The sequence below is a fragment of the Calypte anna genome, chromosome 12 (assembly GCF_003957555.1).
Source record: "Calypte anna isolate BGI_N300 chromosome 12, bCalAnn1_v1.p, whole genome shotgun sequence".
Classification (NCBI taxonomy): Eukaryota; Metazoa; Chordata; class Aves; order Apodiformes; family Trochilidae; genus Calypte; species Calypte anna.
This window is the reverse complement of record NC_044258.1, coordinates 8614569-8641682: the sequence shown is the minus strand read 5'-3', so window position 1 is coordinate 8641682 and position 27114 is coordinate 8614569. Positions and strand designations below refer to the sequence as shown.

At 35.4% G+C, this 27114-nt stretch overlaps 1 protein-coding gene across 1 annotated transcript in view; it reads left to right on the top strand.

Moving 5' to 3' along the window:
• ERC2 (ELKS/RAB6-interacting/CAST family member 2) overlaps positions 1-27114 on the top strand; it is a 409582-nt gene that overhangs the window by 153608 nt on the left and 228860 nt on the right. The window contains exons 14-17 of the mRNA XM_030458648.1: positions 830-859; positions 1698-1891; positions 6715-6726; positions 17047-17182. Coding sequence (XP_030314508.1) covers positions 830-859; positions 1698-1891; positions 6715-6726; positions 17047-17182 — 372 coding nt within the window. The remainder of the gene's footprint in view (positions 1-829; positions 860-1697; positions 1892-6714; positions 6727-17046; positions 17183-27114) is intronic.

Sequence of the window (27114 nt, the reverse complement as noted above, 5' to 3'; positions counted from 1 at the left end):
CAGTCTTTCACATAATTTTCCCTGACTGGAGTATTGCATTTAGTTCAAAACTTACAGTTAACTGAAAGTAAAATTCAAAGTTTACTATTAAAGCAGGGATATTTACAAGAATGAAGAGGAATTATCTGTTGATAGCATTTCATTCAAACACTAAAATCAAGATACTCTGGGTGTTAGCTTGAAATGAGTCCTGGATTACAAAAGTTCTGTATCTGCATAGAATTCAGGGTTGGAGCATGTATTATTATTCTATATAGAAAACAAGGAGAGCAAGGCCAGTAAGCTCAGTAGGCTTCTCATGTCATTCCCCTGGTTTATTTTGGTAACCAAATATTTCTTCTGAAGAAAAACCTCCCAGTAGGATAAACAATGTTTAAAACCTACTATCTTTTTTCTTATTATCCTCATGCTTAAATGATATGTTACATGCTACCCCATACCCTAAGCTTTTTCCCTGCTGATTTCATTTTTTTCTTATTGTATTTATACTACACCCAGACCTCTTCTTTGTTTATCCAGAAAATTTTAACCATTGCAAAGAGTATGAACCTCCTAGTATCTGTAGTTTCTATTAATTCTTTCCAAGACACACGTTTCATCTTGATCTGCATTTCTTTCATTGCTTTCTTGCGTCGTCTGTTCCCTGAAATTCAGAGGATAAACAGGTCCATGTCTTCTCTGCATAACAAGATAGTTGGAGGAACCTGCAGTTCCAAATATAATGAACTTCTGTGAAATTCCTGTGTCTTAAGAGAATGTTATCTGAATTTTCTATGTTTAATGTGCGCTGCCTTACACTCCTTGTTTTTTCCTTGCCTGCTCTTTCAAGATGCCAATTAGGAGTAATGGGAAGCAAGGGGTAGGCTAAGCATTGCAGTGCATTTTTTTTTTTTCCATCTGTCTGTGATTATTCGAGCCAAAAGTTTAAAGCACTTGATGCCAGATCATGCTCCCATTGAAGTTAATGGGGTTTTTGCCATTAGGTTTGATGGGAGTAAGATTGGGCTCTGCAGTGGTGTTGTTGTTGTATTCATTGCGTTCCTTCTTGTCTGTGAAACTGCCACCCATCCATGCATGTGTTTGCCAGGTTTGTGCTATTTTCACCAATGGGCTTGTTCTTCTGATGTTTCAGGTTAAGTATTAATGACAACAGAAAAAGGATTATTGGGTAAAACATCTGCTGAAAGCAGTTCATTGTTTTCTCTTAAAAACAGCACTGCGTAAGAACAATTTATTCCTTTATTTATATCAAACTGCATTTGAAACATCTGGTGATACAGATTACAATATGGATATATGTATCTGTCTGTGTATATATATAACTGGAAAAATTACATATATATATATGAAGAGAGAATATGATTTATTAAGAATATTTTTATCTCTTTAAACTCTAAAAGCTTAATGTGAATTAAATTATTAAAAATATATTTTTTTAAAAATGCCCTTAAAGTAAATTCACTTTAATATGTGAAAACCATTCATAAAACCCCCCTTCCTTCAGAATGATATAATTCTAGATTAAGAGGATGTTTTCATTTTTATTTACAATGCATCTGTAGGAAATGCTGTGATCAGACAGAAATACCCATAATCCTTTTTAACGAAAATTTTAACACTGAGACTGAAATATAAAGCTTTCAAAGCAGTAGAAATTATTGTCGTGCTTATGTTTTTTTAAAATATTGATCCTGAAGGCTCATGAAGCTGAAGAGGAGGCACGGATGAATCCAGAATTTGCAGACAGAATGAAACAGCTTGACAAAGAGGCATCGTACTATAGAGAAGAGTGTGGCAAAGCTCAGGCTGAGGTTGACAGACTTCTAGAAATACTCAAGGAAGTAGAGAATGAGAAGAATGACAAAGATAAGAAAATTGCTGAGTTAGAAAGGTAATTCTTGTATTGTTTGTCTTTGGCATTTTTATTTACTCGATCTTTATTGCAGAGCAGAGAAGTTGAGTAGAATATGTTTTATTAACATATTTATTACATCTGGATCAGAAATGGAAAAAAATGGCTACCTGAGAACTGTATCTCCTCCAAGCTTGAATATGGAACAATTTAAGGTTTCCATTTTTTTAGTAGTCTTTATAAAAGGAACAGATATAGTGAAAACCCTATGCAATTTATAGTGAAAATGACTCCTCTGAAAAACCTTGTTGGGAAGCAACCCTGTCTTTCTAGTAATTGGTAAATTAAAACAGTCCTGACATGTTTCTTGGGTGTGAGCAGCATTGCTACTTCTCAGAGGTCCTGAAATGTATTGGTAAATATTTCTAATATTTCTAAGTCTCATTATTCATTTGCCACTGTCATTATTTCTAACCAGTCTCATGACTATTTAATAATAGTTCTAACTCTTTCTCAGTGGTTCTGTACTTTTTGTCTACTTCAAATTAATGTTGTCTGATGGTGACCAGTCAATGTTTGTCATGTTTCTGGGGAGGTTGTACAGTTGTTCCCTAATGGAGACAGGAGGATTTGGGGATCTATTTTTCTCACCCACTTTGTAATTAAGTGATTCTTGGAACCTTTTCCCCTAGGCTATGCTGCCATTTGTTTGACTGATAAGCAATGTGGATCTGAAGTCTTTGTTCCCTACCTGTATTTAGCCATTCTTACACAAATGAAAGAAGGAATTTTATGTTTTCAAATACTTATATAATTTTATTTCTCATGATCAACTCAGAAGTAAAGCACATCATGGTTCTAAAATAGAAGTTTAAAGAACCTCATTGTTGTCATTATTTGATGTCCAGTTAATTTGATGTCCAATTATTATACTGATGTCCAGTTAAGACAAAGAACTATTATTCATTAGGGAGAATTACCATGGAAGAGGGGAAGATCTTCTGCAGAAGTTGGTTACCTTAGGAGGAAAATCACCAGTTAAGAAAGAAAGATGTGTAGAGCATCTTTTACAAATGACGACTTAACAGCCTTCAAAAGGGTTGATGATGAACAAAGATGATTTCTATTTGAAATTGAAATGAGTGCTTTGCTTGAGAACATCTTTAATTAGCAGTTCCCTCACAACATTAGGAATTTAAAATACTCTGGTGTTTGCATTGATCTTAAAGTATATACCAGAGGAAGCTAGTAATGAAGAAGGAAGCACAGCAGTGTCACACTGTGCATCATGGCTACGAGTTCTGCCTAAACTGTCCAACATCCTAAAGCATCATATTGTAAAGAAGATAACAGGATTAATCAGTTTGTGTGATCAAGGAAGTGCTGCCTATTGTACCCAGTGGGTGCATGTACTGTAGGGGCAATTACAGATCTAGGCTTGTAATACAGTGACTCCAGATTAGACAAAGCTGGTGGAAGCCAGCTGTGTAGTTTTTACAGAAGCAGTAACTGATATCCTCATTGGGCTATGAAACCTGCTGAATTATTGTGTGGCACTAGAAGCACCAGTGCCCAGGGAATTTCCTGGAATCACAGAATGGTTTGGGGTGGAGGTAGGCAATAAATAGGCACTAGGTAGGCAAGGAATAGGAGGCATGCTCAACTTTTAACAAAAGTTTTGTTCAGTGATTCCTTAAGTAGCACCCAGGTATGCGTTGAATGGCTGTATATTAAAATGACAAGATTAAATTATAAACATGATGAAATAATGATGCTTGTGCTCTAAAATTTTTAATATTTATTTAAATATTATATAAAAAAGAGATAAATTGTTATAGATCTGTATTTTTATTTGAATTAGACAATTATTGAATAAATATCAGTGGTTACAAAGAAACAAGGAACCAAGGGATGCAAACAGATTGCCACAGCCTTTTCAGTGTGCAACTTCTGAGAAGATCAGGTCTGGGAACATTTCAATGGGTTATGTAATTGACAAGATCAGCTGCTATTATTATTATTATTATTATTATTAATTCAGTGCACTCCTATTAGTGAAGTTTTGGGACACTTATTTTCTAGTCTGTTAGTTTTGATGAGGGTGTTGATCTTGAACTAAATTCTCAGAGAGTAGTTCAGTAACAAATAAGTAAGCACAGACATTTTAAACAGGATATACTGTACTTCGAATGTCATGAAGTAGTAAAGCTTTCCTAAGAACCTTGAAGTCCTTCTGTAATGCTCACAATAACATACAAGTGTGGCATTACCAATTAAGAATTTGTGTTGTTGGGAAGCATCATGTTGTAAGAGTTGTTTGTGAATTATAATCACTTTAATGCAATCCCTCACTGGCAATCTGTTGGCCATATAAAGATGTAATGGGGAAATATTTTTAAAGTGGGTATCTAACACTTCTCACTAATCAGGCTCACTTCAGGTTTCACTAAAATTTAATCTATTTACTCCCCCTCTTCCTTATTTTCTAAAAACATTGGCCTCAAGATCTAAATCTGTATCTAACTGTGCCACCTGTTCGTGTCCCCAGAGAGGGAACTTTGATGTTGAAATCCCCCTTTCTAGGGGGTTAGGTGGAGTGTAAATTGCTGTAACATTTTATGAAGTGCTACTGCTTTTTCTGCTTGTAATGTCTACTTGATTGGTTCATTACTGAAGAGAAGAGGTGGAGCCAAAGCTCAGTTTACCTACTTTATAGGAATAAAGCGTTGTGAAAATGCTGAAACTTGAACAGAAGCTTATTTGAAAATGTTCTTTCCTTCTTATCCTGCTGTTTTGTAATTCATATAATGTGCTCTAGATTGCTATTTTCTCTCCTTATTTCTTTTCTCCTTTTTTTTCTTTTCTTACTCTGAAACAGTGTACCTTCAACACTTCCCCTGACTTCAGCTGGAGGGGCTTTTCTGGGGTTCTGTAGGGGAACAAATGAACGGTTGAAATGTATTTGTTGGTAAATAGCTTGCTAGGATCCATGTTCACTGCTATGATAACATCTTTTTTGCAGAAAAATTGAAATGACAGAAGTTGTCAAAATTTATAAACATCAATTTCTGAAAAACATATAACCTAGATTATTGTAAGCTGTGGTATCTTCAATACTTACTAAATTCACATGTAAATTTGTTAGCATAATGAGGTGTAGTTGAATAAATTGTTTTGAAAAGTAAATGCCATTCCTCATATGTGTAAACATGCTGGTCTGTTTCTTGTATTATTCGACAGATATTAATTTTGTAGTTTTTAACCTCTTATTCCTACACAGGAGAAGCAACTTCTTCTATACTAAAGCTGTTTGATAGCTTTTTTTTACATGATTTATTTGTTTATGAGAACAGATTAAAACTAAATGCAATATATCCCATCATAAACTACTTTTGGGAAGCCAGCCTCTCTTTTTCTGTTTACTTGGTAAAGGAAATGCAGTGTGGTTTTTTGGGCTCTGGCTTTGTTTCTTTGGTTGTGTTTTTAAAAATTTTTATTTTAATAATGTAAATGAAGCTGGATAAGGTAGTGATCAGTTGTGAAGGGCCTAGCCAAAGTGAGGTAACTGCAGCTGAGAAGGAACTGTCAGGCTGGAAGGAGTACATTGTTTAATGCTTTTATTAATGGTGTTAGAATGAAAAGTGTATTTGTGAAATATGCAAGGGAGTTTGACTCAGGAAATTAAGTGAAATACAATAGTACAAAATGCACGACTGTGAACATAGGAGCAGTACGAGTGCCTGCTGTAAGATGAGGCTGGCTAATCCTTAATTCAGTTTAGGAAGAGGAAGATTGGGTGAATTTGCTTATGGCAGTGTCATTGTGAGCCATCTAAGCAATGAAGCAGACATGTAAATAATGTGGTGTGAATCCTGGTGTCTTGGAAAAATATTTGCTGTAAAGATAGGAAGGTATTAATGTCATCAAGCACTAGCAAGACTCCGTGTGGAACATTGCTGTGTCATTCTTATCTGTCCTATTTGTAAGGTTTGAATTAAAACTGGAAACAAGTGCAGAGAGGGCTGGTAGGATAATGGAGAAAATGGAGTGTTCCTGTCAGAGTTTTGTATCTCTGGCAAAACAAAGGCTCTGTAGGGATGCTTGTTTTCTATAACTATGTGAAGGGGTAAGCACCACAGTGAAAGAAATGTAATTTAAGTAAAAGATTGTTGGCAAATAATATTTTGGATATGCCTTGTCCGTTAATACATATAGGGTGAAGAGAGAAAGAAAGGAAGAAAAAGCTTTCTGATTTTCAGAGGAGTGCAGGCTCTGGAACAGGTTTCAAAAAAGCAAAGAGAACAAGAAGCCTAACGGGTTTTTAGATGGAACTTGATAAGTTTATCAACTATATATGACACGTGGCTGCATGCAGTGTATGCACAAGTTCAGTCCTCACAGTCTTGTGTGAGTTCATGGGAAGACATCATCATGAATGTGGATCATCAAACCTATGTAGGTTCAAAAAAGCCCCCTTTTTGGTGTATAAGGAGGCATTTGTGTGGCAGCAAACACAACATCCACCTGTTTTATTTGTTCCATTAGGTGTGTGTACGCATTTGGAAGGTTATAAATACAAATGGTTTTTCACAGCCTGCAAATGACAAGGTGACATTTTGCTTTGAAATTTCTGTTTCATACAGTGCACAGAAAAGACATTTTGAAAGGACATATTATTTTACTTTCCCTTGCTTCCCCTTCTCTTTTCTTTTTATTTATTTATTTTTAATAAAAACTGCTGATATAACATCTGCTTGTTATATTTTTAAAGAACTAATGTTTTCCTCCCCTTATTCTCTTTTGCTGTCTCCCTCCCTATATGTTTTTCTCCAAACTGCTGCTTTCATCCCTACTCCAACCAGCTTGACTTCCAGGTCAGTACTTTCTGCTCTCCTATTTAATTGCTCCTTCCTCAATGAAGGTTTTCATTGATGCTTTATTTATTTGGTCATCTTGATTCCATACTAATAACTTCTGAACTTCTATTTGTCTATTTTTGTTTAGTTGCTTTTGGTTTTATTCTGCTTGTCCCTCTTCTGAAGTTTCTGGTCGTTCCATTTTGGGATCAGAAACTTCATAGTAAATGAATACTTTTGTCAAAAGTCATTAAGAAAAAAATGTTTATTAACAACATATCAATTCTTATGTTGTTTTGTGTAAAGATTTTTTTCTTATTTCAGTATTACTTTTATTATCTTTGTTGAGGGATTTTATCAGTGGGAATAACTTCTTTGGAGACAATGCAACCCAATAGGTAATGGATTAAATAATGTCAATAGTATACAGAGAGAACTGCACTTAATATCAGACTTTACCATCACTGATTTTATTCTTATTGCTCAACTTAAGTTTAAAGAGCTGGAGTAGTTCAGCTTCTTTCAGCTGTTGGCACTGGCCAGATTCTGAACCAACACCAACAATGCAAGGGATATGTGTGTGTTTTATATGCTGTGGTTGTTTATCTAGTCAGATTCATGGTTTTCTTTCTCAGAGGTTTTAGCTAGAGCTTGTGCTTCTGCAGTATTTTTCAGTAATCTTATGAAGTATTTCTGTGCCTGGTGATGCTTGTTGAAAGGAAAAATTGATGTAGTGAGCATGATTTTCTCTTATTAGGCTTTGATGCTAATTCTTCATTTTCATGCTTACTAATGACGGTAAAATGTTTACTAATGATACCCTAAAACACCTACTTGGTATTTGAAACCAACAGCTTTATATGGCTTAGATTACACGTTCATCTTCAGTTCTGTATTCTTAAGCTCCTCATTTATTTTTCAGTTTTTGAAGTTGGTGACTGAAACTTGCACAAAGTTTTGTTTCCTGTACTGAAGGAGCTTTGCCTTAGGCAGGAGCAGAGCTGGGTTTCAATCGTTACTTTTTCAAAGATCAGTTGTTCTGTACCATAAAGATATATACTACATAAAGATATATACTACAAAAAGATATATACTACAAAGGCTTTCCAGGTGAATTTCAGAAACTGAAGTTGTGTATCTGCATATTTGTTTCCATGTATGAGGATGAGGTTGTCATGAAGCACATAGGACTCATGTTCTGCAAACACCCTCTCTCTCTTTATAATGTGTTCAGATCTGAAGGTTTCAGGATTTTTATGTCCCTGTATACTTTTTGTACATCATTGTTCTCTATTCATTTAGAAAAAGAGCTTGCCAGTTTTGGAGAATTTTGTCATCTTAGTCTCAAAACCAAGCACAGTTCACATATCATGGTTCAGATGTGTCCAAGTAGTTTCTGGCAGGGATGCTTTCAATCCCTACTGCCAAAGATTGCTCTTTATGGGAAGATTGACAAAACAAGAGGTTTTTTTTCCTGATGTGCTTTAGCAAGACTCACAAGTTACTTTCCAACTGGAAATATTTTTTGAAATTTGAGGCTTACTAATTGCAGTAATGAATCAGATGAGCACTCATTGTCTGTCTACTACAAGCACATTTTAATGTGCTAGAATAAATAGTTATTTCCTCTGAATTATAAAAATACATATTTTCTTTTTAGAATCGTTCTTTCTTCCAGAAATTAATTAAATGCATCTACTCTGAAGTTGTTTCTCAGTAAACTATCGTCTGAATATGACCACTCTGACATTTTTATCAGAACATAATCAACATTGATTGAAAATCTCTCTAGCCATAGAGAGCTTATAGAAAGCTATTATTCTGTGTGGCTGTCATTATGGTTGATTTCACTGGAATTCAATGATTGGTATGCAGAAACATTTGTTCAGTGGTTGGAGGTGCAATTTCAGTTATGTTTTATTGACCTAAAAAACCAGCCGACCTTGCTGAAGCAAACTGTCCTCATAACCCTGCCAACTTTCATCCCTAGAGTCCTAGATAAGTTGTTGCATATGATTAGAGTTTATTGTGGGATTCCAGTGAAGTGTTAAGTTTTCACAGCTTGAATCATCATTAAGGTCAAAACTTAAGAAACAGATAAATCAATTTCTTTAATTTCTACTAATCAGTATGTTCTTAGCTGTCATTTTATTCATCTTTATTTATATGGGTTTGGATTATAATACATTGGCATAACCCCACCATAATGTGCATCTGCGTATATGATACACATTTTTCTAGCACAAGAATCAGTACAGTAACTTTTTTTTTTCATGTAGGTTACAGCAGGTTATATACCCTCTGAACTTTTCTGCCTGCAGATAAAGAGATGAATGTTTTTCCCATGTACAATATACTGACCAGTGCTAGAAATTTTCCCACCAGCCTCTGATGTTGACCTTCCTAATTGTTTCCGTGGGGGGGTAGAGCTCGCTGAGATGTATAAGGCAAGGTTTAACGGAGTTATAAATTTAACTTTGGACCCTTCCACAGTTTTGTCAAATGTCAGTTTGATGGTTCCAAGGGCAGAGTGATATGTTGTTCAAAGATAACTTCCCTGGAGAAATTGAGATAACGTAGTAATGAAAACTGAGAGAATCTGTGATATACATTAGTCTTCTGAGAGAGTGGTTATTCTGAGTGAGAAACAGAGTTGTCTCAGTGGACAACGGGCAGATTGTTGTAATGTCTTTCTGTTTTAATCTCTTTGCTGCATACTCTGAACCAACATTTTAACATTGTGAGAATTTTATCATTTAAAGTTTCAAAAGAGATGAAGATTTGAGAAGCTCTTCTTTAGATTTATGTCATTGCATGTGGTATTGAATTTTGAGTAAATTTATATGTATAAAGTAAAAAGTTTATTTCCTTGGGATTCCACCTTGAAAAAAAGTAAAATAATAGTATATTAAAAAAATGTAGAAATTATAGTGATAAACAATGAGAAGATACTAATGGGCCCCTGGGAGAGGATAATACTTCAGTGTTCTTTTTAACCCGCTCACTGCTGAACCTATCTGCTCAGTTCCATACTTTGCCCTTCAGTTTGCTTAAAGGCATGAGTAAGTTAAAATAATACTTTTTGAGAAAACTAGAAGTGAATTGTTTAGCTAAAGGAAGATATTTTGTCATTTCTCAGTCATGTGGTTTTTGTTTGTTTGGTTGGTTTTATTTGGAGTGTAAGTACTCAGTGGAAGTAAATGGCAATGCAGCATAGACTGGGTGTGGAGAGAAAGGAGCTCAGTACCTCTGAAGGAAAGTTCTCCACTGTGAGTCTGTGCTGGGGAGAGAGAACTTAGGGAGCTGTTACTCCTTCTGTTTCATGGTTACTGTTTTCAAAACACAGCATTATTTCTTATGATTTGCTAGATCTGCTGCTTCCACTGGTTTTCCCCAGGGGGGAGATCCAGAGAGGGTATTTCTTTACCTCTTGAATGTGTGAATAAAGCAGCCAGAGAGTGCTCCTCTGGGGAGCTCAGTGACTCCTGGGTACAAAGCTGTGAGGACTCCTTGCATAGAGTGGGAGGGGGTGTGTGTGTGTGAAGAATCACTGTGAGATAGCACAGCTTACCCTCAAAAAGCTGTGACTGAAAAGAGACAGGGGAACTAAATTTAGGAATTCGGATGTTGGGTGGAACCACATCTTCCACTTGCATTGTTTGCTTCCATAATGCAGGAGCAACATGCCTGGATTGTGACTGGGTGGAAGTGCTCTGGTCTGAATTTATAATAAGTCAATTATGTCAAAACAAGAAATCGTACAAAGTATACCTGGTTTATGGGAGTGTCTGAAGAGTTTACTGCAAAAGCATAGAAAGTTTAATGTATGTATTGAATGATAGTGGCTGGATCGATCCTGAGAAGTGCTAGGTTGAGCCAGGAGTTGCAGTCAGAAGTTTGATTCAAAAGAAAATGCAATGAAATGTTAAGTGCAGAAGAAGAGGTTTGGTCCTGAGGCTGTCAGGCTGAGCTGGGCATGCTACGGAGCCATTGGATGCAGAGAAAAACTGAACAGATAGAGGAGTTGGTGGGGTTGTTTGTTTTTTTTTTAAGGACAAAAAAAACATAGAAAAAAGCTTACCTGGACAACAACTGGAAATGACCTGATGAAGCAGCAGCAGGACTGCAGCTCTTTGTTTGCAAATAACTGGCAACAGAGTTTTTCCAGTTACTGCGTACAGTTATAGCTAATGGTATCAATTAATAAAATAGCTGAGCAAGCAATTGCCTATTGTATGAGATCAAATATCCTTCTCATCTAATACCCTGTCATCAGCAGTATATATGTGGTGTTTTTGTTGTTTTTTTTTAAAGAAAAGAACATGGGAAGAAAATGCAGAATGATCTTTGGTGTGCAAGAGAGATGTGTGACAGATGAATCTTTTGGTACAGATTTCACACATGTTCATGTGCAGTGTCATCCAGTAGGAATGTGCTGAGAAAGACAGTGGAGAGATGAAGTGTCTTGGAGCTGCAGAGGTTGCAGTGTCGATACATGTTGAAACAAAGTGAGACGAACCATAGTTTGGAACAGAGTTTTAGGAGGTCTTTTTCATTCATGCATTATTCTCATGTGGATATTTCCAGCATCTCTCTAGAGCTTTGGAGGGAACTGTGTCAGACTAAACACTTCTTAAACAAAGATTTTGGAAAACTTCCCAGATTGTGTGTTAAGTAAACCTTTCCTCCCATGATTTTGTCTTTGAGGTGAAAAATGTTTCAGTGACTTTTGTGATGCTGGCTTTATTTCTACTAGGCAGAGTTGTTGGTTCTCTCAAGGCAACAGCGTCGTGTTTTGGTGCATTTGGAAGCAAAACAGTTGTCACCTTGAAGTACTGTCATAGTCTGAATAGTAAGCCACGTTTCAGAATTTGAAATACTGAGATTTAAAGGGAGAAAAAAAGGTAATAAGAAAAAAAGGATTATCTGAATTTGTGGTGTGGTGTGTTTTTTTTGTTTTGTTTTTGTTTTTAATAGTATTAAAAGAGTAGTTTTGTGAGGGTTTTTTTGATCATCAGTGTGAGCTGCGAGGTTTTTTCTTTGAGTGAAACTGAAATACTTATGTGAAGCTTTGGTAACAAGAGCTCAGAGTGTAATGAAAACATTGGATGTATCAAAATTCATTTATCTTCACATCACTCTGGGCATTACATCATTATAACAAAAACTGGGAGAAGATTTTTTTTTTTCTGAGAAAGTCTACATTCAGAACATTTCAATCATATGCCTCTATAGAGGGCTGTATTAGTCTTTCAGCTTTTTATATTGGTCTGTCGAATTTTCACATTAAAACCAGAATGATACACAAATTCAAAAGAAGTACAAGAAATACTATTTTTAAAAATTATGTAATACCTTTGAAATAGACAATGGAGCTGGTTTATGCCAATGGAACACCTTAGATCCAGCTGAATCTGTATGAGCCATGTCCTCTTCAAAGCAGATGATTATCTGGCCACCTCCATTCTGAGAATTGGGGTGTATTGGGTGTTATCAAATGAAATAATTACTCTGGGGGGGTAACATAGTAGTAGTGGAAAATTGCTTAATTATAGCTTTGAAACATTCTTAGGCTCCATTCTACACATGTTACTTGTTCTGTGGGTGGAATGTATTGTATCAGTGGTTAATATGAGTGGGTTATGGATCAGTTTTAGTGGGATGTCTCTGAATCACTTCCCACTGATGCGTTTACCCTGCAACATATCATAGAATCATAGAATTGGCTGGGTTGGAAGGGACCTCAGAGATCATCGAGTCCAACCCTTGAACCACCGTTGCGGTTGCTAGACCATGGCACTGAGTGCCACATCCAGTCTCTTTTTAAATATCTCCAGGGACAGAGAATCCACTACTTCCCTGGGCAGCCCATTCCAATGCCTGATCACTCTCTCCGTAAAGAAATTCTTTCTAATAATATATGGGGGTTTTCTGTGCTTTGAAGATTCCCTGCTTGGAGAGCCAGACAGCTGCTTTGTACCTGTGCTTTCCCTTATTTCTGCTTTTGATACTGCAGTTGTGACATGCCTTACTTCAATGAGAAATGCTCTTCTTCCTTGCATCTTTTGACATCCTAATTCATTCCTCACTTTTAACAAATGCAGTAGGAAGAAGCAGTTGTGTTCTGTGTTGCTGTAAAGTGACCTGTCTGCTGGTCACTGGTCTCACATGGGAAAAATCAGTGTGTACAGTGGTGAGCGGGCTTTGCAGGTTTGCAGTCAGTAAATTTCATTTTACAAGGAAAAAGGCAAAATGCTTATTAAATAAAATGTTATTATTTTACATGTTAATAAATTTTAATCTGTTTTCTTCCCGTGTTCATAATCATTACTCTCTGCCATTTTATAGTGGGACATAAAACTAGATGAATGATTTGGCCTGAAATGTACAAGCAGTCTTGCTCTTTAGCATCTTCTACATCATTAAAAAGAGGATCAGTCCCAATAAAATTTTAGCCACTCATTTTGGATCTCAACACTTATGGACATGGTGGCTGTGTCATGGTAATTTAACTTTTTAATGATTGGGATGATTGATTTGGGTTTTGCATTTAAGGTATTTAAATTTGTTTACCATCATGATAATTGCATTAGTTATAAAAAGAAAGAAAGACTAAGAACCCCCTTTAAATTTCAAATGACAGTAGTGTACTAATAATTCTTTAGATTGTAGAATATGGATTTTAAAAAAATAACCAAACTACAAACCAAACAAAAAATCAACAACCTGGAAGTTTTTGTAGATGCAAATGACAGCCCAGGAAGATCTATTTAGGTTTTTATTAGCATACTGTAAATCTTAGGATACCTAGTGTCTAACTTAATAAATTTAGCAGTCAAGCAAAAGGACTATCTTTAGACAAATGATGTTTAGTGCAGGTATGTTATGGTTTCTTTGCCATGTCAAAACTTCAGCTTGTCATGGGTTTAGGTTTTCTTATCATGGTAATACTTGTTTTCCCAAAACAAATCCATCTATGGGTTGTAAGTGAATAAACAGTGTCCTTGCTTATTTGTGTATGGAATGTGTCTGTCAGTGACCCTCTTGGTGTCTCTTGTGATGTTTCCAGTTTGCTGGAGTCTAACCCAACTTGGGTTTTCAGGTCAGTAGATAGGCAGAAGCAAATACATTTGTATTCATGAAAAATGCCAGAAATAATACCTAACTTTGATTATATCTCAATGGAAATTCTAGCTTAGTGATTTAAGCCAAGGATCTGAATTTTAAAGAATTACCTTTATTCTTCTGTTTCAGTCTTGGCTCAGTAAATCAAATGGGAACCCATATGTGCTATAATTTTTAAGACAGTAAGAATGACTGTTGGAAATATTTCTACTGCGTCATCCAGCAGGAATGTGGTTCCGAATGGACATTCATGTGGACTCTATATAAGGGAGAAAGGTGATCTAGTTAAAAAACCCCAGTCAAATAGTGATGTTGGTAATCTGCCTGGTGCATGTCTAGAAAAACAGACAAAGTTGTTTGGTTATTTCAATATGTATACTGGATTAAAGTTTACATTTTCTTTTAGACTTTCTTATTTTACAGAAATTACTTGTTTTGACTAGATTGTTTTATTTAATAAGATTTTTTTCCCTGAAAATATTCTTTGGTAAGTTTATCGCACCCTCTGTATTTATTTTTATTTTTTTTTTTAATGTTCACTGGGGAGTACAGGTTCCTAGAACACTGGGCAACATCAGCAACAGCTGATCCCATTGTAATGCTGTTTAATGTGATTAAAATTAAAAACTTATTCCTCTAGAAAATATTACACATTTTGCTCTTGGGAATATTTTACATGTCTACATTTTTTTAATGCACTGAATCAAGGATTATATTTGATATATTTTCTGTTTGACAAATAAAATTTTAAAAAGTGAGGAATATGTTCTTGCTTTTATTTACTTTGTTGGACTTCTCTCATACCTTTCATGCAGCAACTACAGAGCCAGGCTTATAACTGCTGCATGTTCTTTTCATTGTCATAGGCATACAGTCAGCTGTGGAAGAACAAGAGGCTATGACACAGCTTTCTTTTATTTCCTTCTCTTGAAGATTTTGCATATCAGACACCAGATGTTTTCCTTTGCAGCTTTGCCATGTTCTACTTTTCTGTGTGGCATTAGACAGAAACTGAAACGGGAATTTGAGGGGGAAGGGTGATGAAAGAAGCAGTTAGCATAAAAGTGAACCTCTTATGGAGATTAAATGTAAATTAGTTTATCATTTGCTTAGCATTAGATTAAAACCCTGTTACATTTTTAACGATAAAAAGTCATATTATAGCACCAAAATTTCTGCCAAACACCACATTTTTTAAATGAAATTCTGAAAGTAATTTTTTCTAATGTTCAATTTGGTTTTATGCTCTTTAGGTCTGTGCTTACAATTTTGTGGCTTGGACGCATGAAAGAGCTGATTTTCACTAGGAGTTGCACAGCACATCCAGCTTATATTTGAACACTTGGTTTAGAAAGACAAAGGCATCACTCTCAAGTTCTTGAGGAACTGTAGTAAAAATTAAACTACTAAACATTAAAACCATTGTATTCTTTCAGCCCTATCCTTCTGTTTACAGTGGAACATAGCATTTCTGGTTGTTTTTTTTATTAATCTATAACCGACAGAAATGTCCCTTCTGTTTCTGGCACTGTCACCTTGTTTGATTATTGTTGGTTCGATGAGGCAGCATGTAATATTTTTCAGACATTTAACATCTCTTAAAACTCTATGATAAAATACTGGTGATTTATGCTATACTCCCATGCTTGCTTAGGTAGGTCTCATGTAGGCAGGTTTCTTCTGACCACCACATAGTGTACTTCTTGTTCTGAAGCAAACTTGAGTAAGAAAAAAGAAAGGAAAATGTGGTAAACAGATGATCAGTTAGACTAATCTATCTTTTTGTGCCTTAACAGGCTGATGCAAACTGTTGAACACAACTGAAGTGTAAATCTTCTTTGCAAGTACTTGTCTTATTAAAAAATTGCCTGTGAGGTGACTGTCAATCCTTTAAAAAGCAAAGATTTTTATTTGAATTATTTCTACCCACTTTTTCTAGGCAAGTTGAAGTTACTTTTTTTTAGTAATAATGGATAAACTTTTCTGTTCTGTACTGTGCCTTCAAACACAGAGAGTGCCTTCTAAGACTTCTTACCATAGCACATATTTTTTTATAGGTTCATTGTTAATTTTTCGGTATAAATACTGAAGGAAACAGTGGAAGTAGAAAGAAATCAGTGACAGAAGTAAATATGAAATGACCAGCTTTCCTTAACTTAATAAATACTGATACAAGAAATATGTTATTTAACTTTTTTTTCCCCTCACTGAAAGTTCTAATGTGGAATCAATGAAGACATTTTCAGTGATCCTTTTGGGCACAAATAATGTTCTCCTCATTTGCCAGAATAGGATTAGTGAGGAGATCTCATTAGGAATTTGCACATGACTTTATTTTTATATAGATAAAAGGGAGAAAATTCCTCAAAGTCAAAGAAAGTTGGGAAAATAATAACTAAGAATCCAAGCAGGTAGAAAGCATTACTTCCAGGATATTTCTTCCATGCCTGCCAGGGAAAATTAGCTTGCCTTCTTTCTTAAAAGGATGTTATGCTAAGCTTCAGGGTCAGAAAAGCTTCTGGTAACTTACTAATGAAGTTCCACAGCAAAAGATAATGAAACACTGAGTTTATTTTTTGTTTAACTTGAGTATCATCTTAACAGAAGAGAATACATAATGGTAGTAAACATTACTCATAAATCTATTTTTTTTAATTTTTGTAAAAACAGGTAATATTATTTAAAAAGATGGAAATGTAATGTTTTGTTATGTACAAAGCTATTTGTAAAGGCATCCTTTATTCTTCATGGCATATTGATGACCTGACCTTCTACCCCATCACACTTTAATCCCCAGAAATGTGGTATTTATAGTCCAGGTTTTCAAAAACAGAATTTCCACAACATTCATTAGTCATCACCTTCACCTCCAGCTTCCTTTGAAATTAATGCTACTTAAAGCACCCATTAAAATTGTTGTCCCTCTGTAACAAGAGTTTTCCTGCATAGCTCTTAGAACGTGTGTAATTGTGAGCAAATGACAAATACGACACAATCTTGGAGGTGATAAGAAGTGTTAAACCATTGTATAATCTAATGGTATTAAAGCTGTTTAGACACATCATCTGGAAAACAAGGTGAAATTTTGTTTACATGTGATATTTGGAATACTTCAAGCACGGATAACTTGTATCATAATCACAAGTTAATTTATAGAGAAAAAGCAATGATTGCAGTCACTAATACTAATGCATATCTATGTGCAATTCTTAGACATATGAAGGACCAAAACAAGAAGGTTGCCAATCTGAAACACAATCAGCAAATGGAAAAAAAGAAGAATGCACAGTTGTTGGAAGAAGTTCGTAGGCGAGAGGACAACATGACTGACAACTCTCAGCATTTACAAGTGAGTTTGTTTTTCACCTGTGTTTTAAAACCTCCAAAGTCCACTTCTGTTTCACTGTGTGTGTTTCAGGGTACATAATGAATCTCTTCCCACAAAAAGCTGATGCCTCTCCTGTCCTAGCAGAGGATGCACTACTGATTTCAGTTGCATATGTGGAATATTTAATATATAGAGTGAGAAAAAACCTGAAAGATTTTGGAGCCTTCTCCTCACAAAGACTGTATTTTGCTTATTTAAAAGCAAGGAAGTCTTCCTAGCTTCTTTTGAGGAGAATGATAGACAAAGGGATAATGATCTTTTCTGCATTCTATTTCTGTGCTATTCAGAACACAGTAGTGGAGACACCATTTCTCTGATGTACATGTTTTCTGCTGATAGAAGAAATTTTGATTTTAAGCTTTTCTCTCCTATGGGTTATTGTTTTTATATGTGCAGATACAAATATTAGATATGAACATCAAGTCATGTTCTGACATGAATCTGATGAGCCTGGGATTGACTTGTTAAAAAGCCAAACAAACTCTAGAGCTGTGGTATACATAGGAAATTTTTTCATCATTTTTTCAATTTTTTAAAAAAACAAACCCAAACCTTCCTCTGTGGAATTCTTTGGAGTGCAATTATCTTTTTAAATGCAAGATTTTTCTTTTAAAAAATGGATCAAAAGTACTAGTGGATGCAGTTACAATTTTTATTCATGTGTATGCCTTTTTATTTCACAGTGACTAACTTGATGCTTTTTACCTTGTCACATAAAACTATTTAATGTATTTGCCATAAGGTAGATGTTTACTCCAATACCATTTAGTCACAAAGGCCTGGGTGCAGCAATGAAGTCCACCTGATTTCCACAGATCTGAGTATGCAGCTACATTTGTGAATGTTCTATATCTGAAGTGATTTTTGTATGTGTTCTATAGGATACACATAATGCAATATGTAACAGATAAATTTCTCTTCTTTCCTACCAGCCCAAGGATAAAATAGACTCCCTAGGAAGCAGAATATAATTCTAGTGATGTGAATGTATATAGAATTCAAATTGGTATAGAAGAGCTCACAAAATGAATAATCTAAAAGAGTGGAATACTTGATCACGGTACCAGATTTTAGTTTATAAATAGTATATAGGGTTAATAAAGTGTAACAGCAGTGATCTAAGGATTTATGTGAGGCAGGATTTGTGGAGAGGCATATGATCTGAGATATATGGTATATTGGGTAAAACAAGTCTCTGGGAGTACTATGCATCTGCTGATTAAAAATAAAATTAATAGGCATTTCAATAAATATCAAATTAACATCTTAGTAAACCAAAAGGATCTGACTACCTTTTCTTGGTACTGTTTATACCTTCTACTATTTTTAGTAGAAATATCCTGTGTTTATAGGCATTCCTAACACATAGTGCTTGTGTCTATGGAATACTTGTTACATTTGTAAATTATGTATGAAGCTGTCCCAAAATTCTCTGGCCTGCTGCAATGATTGTATTTGTTGGCTGGCTGTGATAAGCTGGCTGTTGGCTCGGTGTGGTAAGCTCAGCTGAGAACTGAAGAGCAATTAGACTTGTCAAATTCCAGTCACTACAGCCAAGTCTGAATCCCTTTTGCACAAATACTGGAAGAGAAGTAATAAAAAAGCATAGTATGGTTGTGTATGGAATATTCAAGGTGTCATCCAGAGCAAACTGAAGTATCAATTGAAGTGCCATCCATTTTGTACAGCTCAGGTAGAATCTGAAGCTCTGCCCACCATGTGCCATCATTATGTTTGTGACACTTCACTATCTTTTCAGTGATACCTCTCAAATTTGGTTCCTATCCTAGCATCTGTGCTTGCAGGTCAAGTTTGAGACACTGATGGCTCCATCTCACAGCACTCCAGGGCCACTGCTACGATGGAGAGTGCCCTGGGATGCCTGAGGAGGGAATTCACTTTGGTCTCCCTTAGCTATCAGCAGTAATTGTGAGTGATGCTTCAGGTGTGGTTTTAAGGGGTTATTTGGATCGCTGGAAAATTGGAAACATCAGGGAGCCAGACTCCAGATTAATACTTGGGAATGAAGAATAGTTTGAGGGTTTCTGCTTTTTCCTTCCACAAATCAAGGGCAGACCTGTGCAAATCTTGCCAAATGTGATGGTCATATATTACATAAAGCAATGCAGCAGGAGAGATGGGCCTTGAACACTTTATCATGAAATTATTTGGGAATGGTGTATCTAACATGCCTTCATTTCTCTCCTTTATGTCTGTCTGAAAAGATAAGCCTTTTTGAGAAATTCTGAGCTAAGGAATATCAGGTATGACAAGGATCATGTCATAAAATTATGTATAATTCCTCAAATCTCTTAGCAGGATATTGAAATGTTATGGATCTGGGATGTTTACTTGTGATGCACTTTTCTTTGTTCTTGTACAGAACATGTTTGTTCCAGTAAGACTGTTACCTCAGTAGAAGTGGGAAAAACATTTGCATAACACTGAGGACTCCAGTGGGTTTGGTTTTGATTCTGATTTTTAAACCTGCTGTAATAACAGCCACAGATCCCTTTCTTTTCTGTAAACAATCAAGTATAAGAATGTAATAATAGTCCCACATCTCATCACATAGCCTCAAAGGAAATTAATCGTATAGCTTTGTCTGATTACAATTTATATAAATGGAAAGTATCAATTTAATAACTGAATTGGACTTTATGGAATCATAAGTGTACTTGGTCCAGAACCATTTCTCTGTGGAAGCTCTATGCAGTCTGATGCAGATGTGTCACAAGAGGGGTGCAGGCAGGAGCCTGAAAAGAAAGTTAAAAAGTTAAATACCCAGTGCTGCTCTAACCTACACAGCTTCTGGGTGTTTGTCTTCTGGTTTACCTGCTGGAAAATCTTTGACTTTCTTAATATTTTAAGTGCTTCAATTGATGGTCAGAATTCTCTTTAAGGTAGTGTGAATTTTCTTTGGGCAGAAATCCACATGGTGAAAAAAATAATTCACTAAAAAAGGTATTTTTGAGTGAGAAAATTGTGTAATTCTTGTTGATTTCAAATGTCATATACAGGCACCTTGAGCAATATTCGAAGTCTTAAGTGCTGTTAAACAGACTGTGTACACACATAAATTTCCAGGTGTAAATATCTCACTTTGTAAATGGAGTCCACCTTGTCAGCCTTGGTTTGTGACTGGACAAACTGAGGCAAGGCAAGAATTCCAGATTTTCAATAGTTTTGTATTGGCTGGAAGTTTAGTTTTAGGTAGTGACTAAAACAAGATGAGGAGAGATTCCTATTGAAAGACAAAAAATGGGTAGTTAATATTACTGCTGTCTGGTTCTTGCCATGTGAATATCTCTCTGCATCAGCATATAATTGTCATCTCCACAATAATTCTAGAAATACAAAATATAATGAAGACAGCACTCTGCATCTCACCTCTGTGTCTTTTAAAATGAAATAGAAACATGGCCTAAATGAGGGGTATACCTGACAGTAATTTTTTATGATTTTTCTCTTAATGTAGTATATATTCTATTGCATTGTCTCAAAAACTTTGAAACAATAATATGAATAAAAAGAGGAAGCTAAGAAATGAGATGAAGTCTTGCAAGTAAAAATGAGCAGAGCAGTGTAATCAGTTCAGATGAAGGAAACAGTCCTGACTGTTATGCAGACAGGCATTAGTGTATGTGGCTGACATAAGGCAGGAGAGAATTCATTGCATAAACACACAGATTTATATTTATTAGTGCTGAAATATATATGCAGTGAGAAAACTCAACCTTTTAAGAGGTTAAAATAACTAGTTATTGTATTAACAGTGAATTCTAGTTTAAGGATGCATATGAAGGTGTAATGTGCATCTCTGGAAGGCTTTGATAATTCTGAGTGTTTAGGAGTTTCTCTGTTTCCATCTGCAGAAATCTGGGCATTTTGTGAAAGAACATAGAGATGAGATTGAGATATTTTTTCTTGGGCACTATTCCTCTGATTTTCACAACATGAATGTGTGATATGGACTTTGTGGTCTAGCTCTGATGAGCAGAATTGCTCATTCAGCTGTGAACAGAGCATAAGGAGATTTTCCTCCCTCAATATTCTGAGCAATTAGGACATACAGATATGTGGGAGATGGACTTTTGGAAATATGTACAAAGGGAAGAGAAAGGATAATATATATCCTGCAGTGCTTGTGAAGATCATACCTCTTGCTAAGATTTCTGCTATCAGATTCAACTATTTTGAAAAAAAAAAAAAAAAAGGTGAGTTCTTTGCAAGTATGTGTGTCAGCTGCAGAAAGTCTTTTGATCTTTTCATCTCTGTGTAAGTCAAGAAATAATCGTAAGGTTTTGGAATCAGTTCAGTGACAAATGCAGGAGATAGGGTAAGTTACAGCTAGACTGAAATTCTCCCTCTAAAGCCTCCAGGGACTTGTTTGTGGAAAATTATTTTTATTGTGGTTTTAGTGGATTAGAAACTTATTTTACCAGAACTTTTCTTCAGATGAAGCAGAAGCTTAATGATGCACCTGACATGTGCCAAAGGTCATGATGGCTTTGTGTAGTAGATGTCTTATTTAATATGTAACCCATGCAGAAATATTTTTAACAAGCTTATTTCCAGTTTCATGCTAAATTGTGATTGCTTTGACTGGATACATTTGTTCAAACTGTTGTAAATACTTCTAAACAAGTGAGTTGACTCCAAGTACAAGTGAGGATTTTTTTGCTACATTCTCCATATATAATATATTACTTCAATGAAATAACATATTAAAAAAAAATGTAAAAGTCAATATTTTATACTATTTTTTGGTACCACCTCTGCAGAATGGTCTTCAGTTTGTCCCTTGAAAACTCCAATATGTTCATGAGTGCTCCTGTTTTCAATCTGTAGGTTCTTGGAGACTATGAAGTTTTGTCTTTGAGTGGTTAAGCTGAAGTGTTCTATACCAGCAAAGGAAGAGAACCTAGCACCATAGTTTACACAACTGTGTGCATTAGCCATACGATCATAGGTACTTCCTGTGGGTAATAACTGCAACCTCAGAAATGTCCAATCTTTGAAAAATTTATAGCTTATTGTAAGTTTTACTCAGTTCAGGGGGAACTTTTCCTTTTTTGTGAATATCTAGGAGAAAGGCAGGAACAGCATTTTCCTAAAGCAGTCATTTTTAATGTAGCTAAACATAAATTTTTAGTAGACATTTTGACAAAGTAGCACTTAACAAAACTATCTTTTCTGTGATGCATTGATAACCAATCTATAAAAATGTCTTTGGAGACTCAGGCAGTGGGTAGTAGAAGAAAAAAAAAAAAAGAAGCATATGATGATGTAGTGCAATATATTTAAAAATTACCATACTAAAAGTACATAGTTACAAACATTAGACTAATCTATTCAAACATATCTAAGACTATTGAAGACACAGCCATCTTCAGATTTCTAACTTAATATAAATGTAAATTCAGATTGTATACATGGATGGACATTTAGGAGTTTTCCTTGCTTGGTCTGTGGAAATTTTGTAAATTGTGGATAAATTCCATATGTGTTGCTGAAACGTGTGTTGAACTTCAGCCAGTAGTTTAAGATTATGTTGAAGAAAATATTTCTAAAAGGTTTCAGATGAAGAAAAGTATTCGAGAGTCTACAGAGGGCAGGAAGGTTGATTGGTGGGTCTGAGGATCAATACCAGAAGTGTTTTCTTTCTTTGGGGATTTACTTTGACATTTGTTTTCATTGTGCAGTGTAATCCCCAGAAGCCAAAACTACTCTTGTTATAAAATGTCCCTATAGACAATCTGTGAAAATCTCACTTGAAGATCAGTTTCTACTAGACTCACAGACTCTTAAATCTTTTTTCCTTTTTCATAATTGGTAGGCTGACAGAAGTGACTCAGTGTTCTGAGCTATGTTGTTTTAACCAGCTATAATAATAAAAAAAAGTTTAGTGGGTAAAGATGAACAGTACAACTGTTGTATGCAGTTGTCATGTCCTTTTCCTTTTGTGCAGAGTATTACATTCTATGAGTATATATATAAAATTAATATTCTTAGAACTGTCTTGATGTATTCATTTCCAATTGTTAAGCAACAACACAGTATTATAGATCATATATATATTTAAAAATGCTACCTTTGCACTATTACAAGGACTTCTAGAGCATCCCATATCAGGAAGGCCGGGTATTGACTTTCTTGTCTTTCTCAGTTTCTACAGTTGAGTCAGGAACATAATTTTTGTTTTAGCATTTCCTAAGTAATGTTAATTCACTCACTTCAGTACCCAAGAATAAAACCTGGACATCCTGATTTGCAAACAAAGTTAAATTTGTGTATTCTCCTGCAATATTTAGAAATATGTGAGCTGCAATTCTTGACAAGTATTTTAGTTTTAGATTAAATAAGATAATTCTACTATATGCTTTAATAAGTGCTTTGTTTGGTGAAAAGGGAATATACAGCAAGGAACTGGAAGAAAAAGATTACGTCGGAAAAAATAAAACTACAACAATAGGAAATAGGAAAATTTTCATGTGATACACCTTTTATTCTCCCCCTCAATATTTGTGTAATAACTCACACATGTGGGACTCCTGTAGTCTCCAGGGGACAATCACATTCAACACGCATCAAAAGGAATAGTTCAGTTAAACCAACTCTCCCTACCCGGCAATAATTACCACAGGTTTACACTGAGATATAGTTGCAAAAGGTTAGTCAGTAGGGCATCTGCAAATCAAGTCATATGTCAACTCTACATCAATAACCTCATTATAATAGATGTTGGTATTTCAGCACATGACTGTCCAATATAGCTTTCCGTGTATAGTTCATTTTTAACTTTTAGACTGACTTATTGCTTGTCTAATATTTTACTAACTTATGTATTTAAACACTCTATATTACATAAATTATTATAAATGACAAAAACAATGATTTAGATTGAAATTCTGCAAAGTGAAATTGCAATAAAATGTCCGACCTTATTTGTGTAGCTGTCTTCAATATAAGATTAATATAAGAGGTCTAACCCTGTAATATAAAAACAGTATCATGGAAATTTGTATTAGCATAGATTTTCAAGTATAGGCATTGCTTAAAGATGTTACCTACACTTTTTTAATTTTCAGTTTTCGAAAATGAAAGCTGTTTTTCCTACATACAAGCTAGCAGAAGCAATCGTATTCTGCAATACAACTGATTAGCTAAATTCTGTGCAAGCCATACCTTTACACACTGGGTTATAGTTGCAGCTTATCCATGGTCTGTAATGTTTTTGTTGAAAGGTTTTCAAAAACTTCCTTGTGGTCTGCATCAAGCTCAAATTTCTGGCTAGTTTCATAATTTGGTTGTGTTGTATTTACATGTTTGTAACCAGTCATTGCTGTTGTTGCTGATTTTCACCCTCTGTAAATCATTTTGAATAGCATGCAAATCTGTTACAGCTATATCTGGTTAGTGACCAAAGTTCTGCATGAAGTAAGCCTAAGGAGAATTATTTTTGTTGGTTACTGCTAAGTCAGATTTGTATCACTTATCTCTCATTGCAAGTGCTCTGTAATAGCTTTATACACTACTACTTACAGACTACTTTGCTCTGAAAACTAGAAAGACAAGGGAGGTGAAGGCTTTTCTTTACGTAATCTAGTCTAGAACACCCCTACCTTGAAAAATTTTCTTAAAATTATTTGTTCTCAATGCATCTTAGCTTTGAGGAACTTTCACATATAGCTTTGACTAAAAGTTTCTGGGACTAAATTTCACTGTTGTACTTTGCCAATCCCTTTTCTTGTATTGTTTGGTTTAAATTGGGCAGAATTTAATCAGCAAAATTAGTGATGGTAGAATAGATAAGTCAGAGAAAAAGGAGGTGATTTTCACTTCTCAAGCTGAACCATCAGATCATGGATTTAAAGAAAATATATTTAACTTATAATTTAAACAAGTGTAAGGTGGTCAGATAAAGCTTGCTTAGAAAGAAACAAGTATTGGTCATCTACTGAAATCTGTAGTCACTTCAAGGAAAGACATATTCAGATACTGAGTTTTCAGCCATGGAAGTATGAGAATAAATTGGTAACATTTCTGATTCCTAGATGTTTTGCAATACATGCAAGTTAAAACTGTGCACAGGCTACTAGAAAATTCTAATTTCTGACTATAGGTAAAGGTAAAGCTTGTAGTATTCAGTTAAGGAATCCCATATTTGACACAGCATGCTTTATTAATAGGTCTCAAAGTATTATAAAGAATATGGAGGTACAACAAAGATTGAAACAAAGTGAGGTAAAAGGAATAAAGCTCATGTGCAAGGTATCTCAGGTGGCTGTTGGCACCATTAAAGAGCGTAGTCCTGGTTGAAGTCTATCCAGTATTCCATTTACTGGTCTGAACTGTTAACTGATAAGATTTTGAAATGGTGTGTTCATTGTGATACTAAAAATGTTTGCTAATGAATTGTTACTGCTTGAGCTAGTGCAGGTGAATTCAATATAGTTTTTAGTCCAGTGAGTGATCGGAACGTTGGTCTTAAGTATGTAAAAGACAAGCAAGACTACACATCACGTTAACTATTTTGCAGTAACTGGGCCATTTTACCAGTCTCTCACTTCTCTGTGGATGGTCTCTAGTAGACAATAACTGCATATGAAGAAAAAGAGTACAAACATTCGTGGTTTAGATTTCTTTTATAATGGCTTCAGCTCTTTTTTTAACCTGGATTATCAAGATAATCAGATAATTCAACAGCACATAGTACTGGAGTGCACTACATTAAATTTTATAAAAGCCTGATGTTTATCTGTTCTTTCAAGTTACAGCTTAGGGTCCTTACTGCCTTAACAACCACTTCTTTGATCCTCTACTTCTGTCTGTATTTTTCCATTTCTCCTTTTCTTTTGGAAACAGTGTGTTCACCTTTCTGTATCTGTGAGAGACTCTTTCCCTAGCACTAACATGGAGAAAGAGGCACAGAAGGCACAATATTTTAATATTGCCTTCTAAAAAATTTTTTTGAGTTATTCTTTCTATATTTGTGGATTTTTTAGGGATATGAATTAGAAATGCTTTTACAAATGTATTTTTCTTTGGGGGGGTAGTTTTTTTAAGCAATGTTATTTGGTATTGGCCAGTCATATTTCTTTTCACAGCAGCATATTGGCATCATGAAAGAAGCATTTTACACCTACTCCTTAGCTGTCACATATCTTTGTCATGTTGAGAACTACCATAATTTATCCATCTAGAGGGTATGACAAAGATAAAAGCCAGGTGTATGTGATCTCTCCTCCTTTTTTAGACTTCAAAGGGTCATCATAACAATGTGAACAGTGTGTCACATGTGTCACATGAGTGCTATAGTCCCTTCATTTTGAAGAAAGAATTTTGTGTTTTTCTGCATAGGGGTAAATTCCTGGCTCCAGTAAAGTTTATGGGAATTTTGCCACTGCCTTGTCAGACAAATGTTTTTTGCATGAAGCAAAAAATTATTGAAAAAACAACAAGCCTATAAAGACAAAAAATAAACTTGAAAGGGTCATTGAGAAAGGAGATCTGGAGTGCAAATGGAAACAGTACATCGTCATTCATCATTTACATCTGATCTGTTGATGGGAGTTGTAATTTGTGAGAAAGACCTCAATGCAGTCAGCTGTAAGGTTATTCAAGACAGGCTGTTCTGTCTGGGTGTTCTTTTATAAGAACATTCCACTGCCAAATCCTAACAAACATCCCTTCCCTTCCCTGTCCTTCCTCTTGAGGTCTGGGCTCTGAGAGCACTGCTGTGGAGTGTTTGCTGGGGGTCTCATTGGGCTCTTTTGGGGGACAGGGAGGTGGCACAGAGCCCCTTCTGGGGCAGCAGGGAGGAGGCTGAGGGGCCTGGAGTTGGTGTTTCAGGCTGCCAGTGAGGGGCTGCCAACCCATTCCCCCCAGAC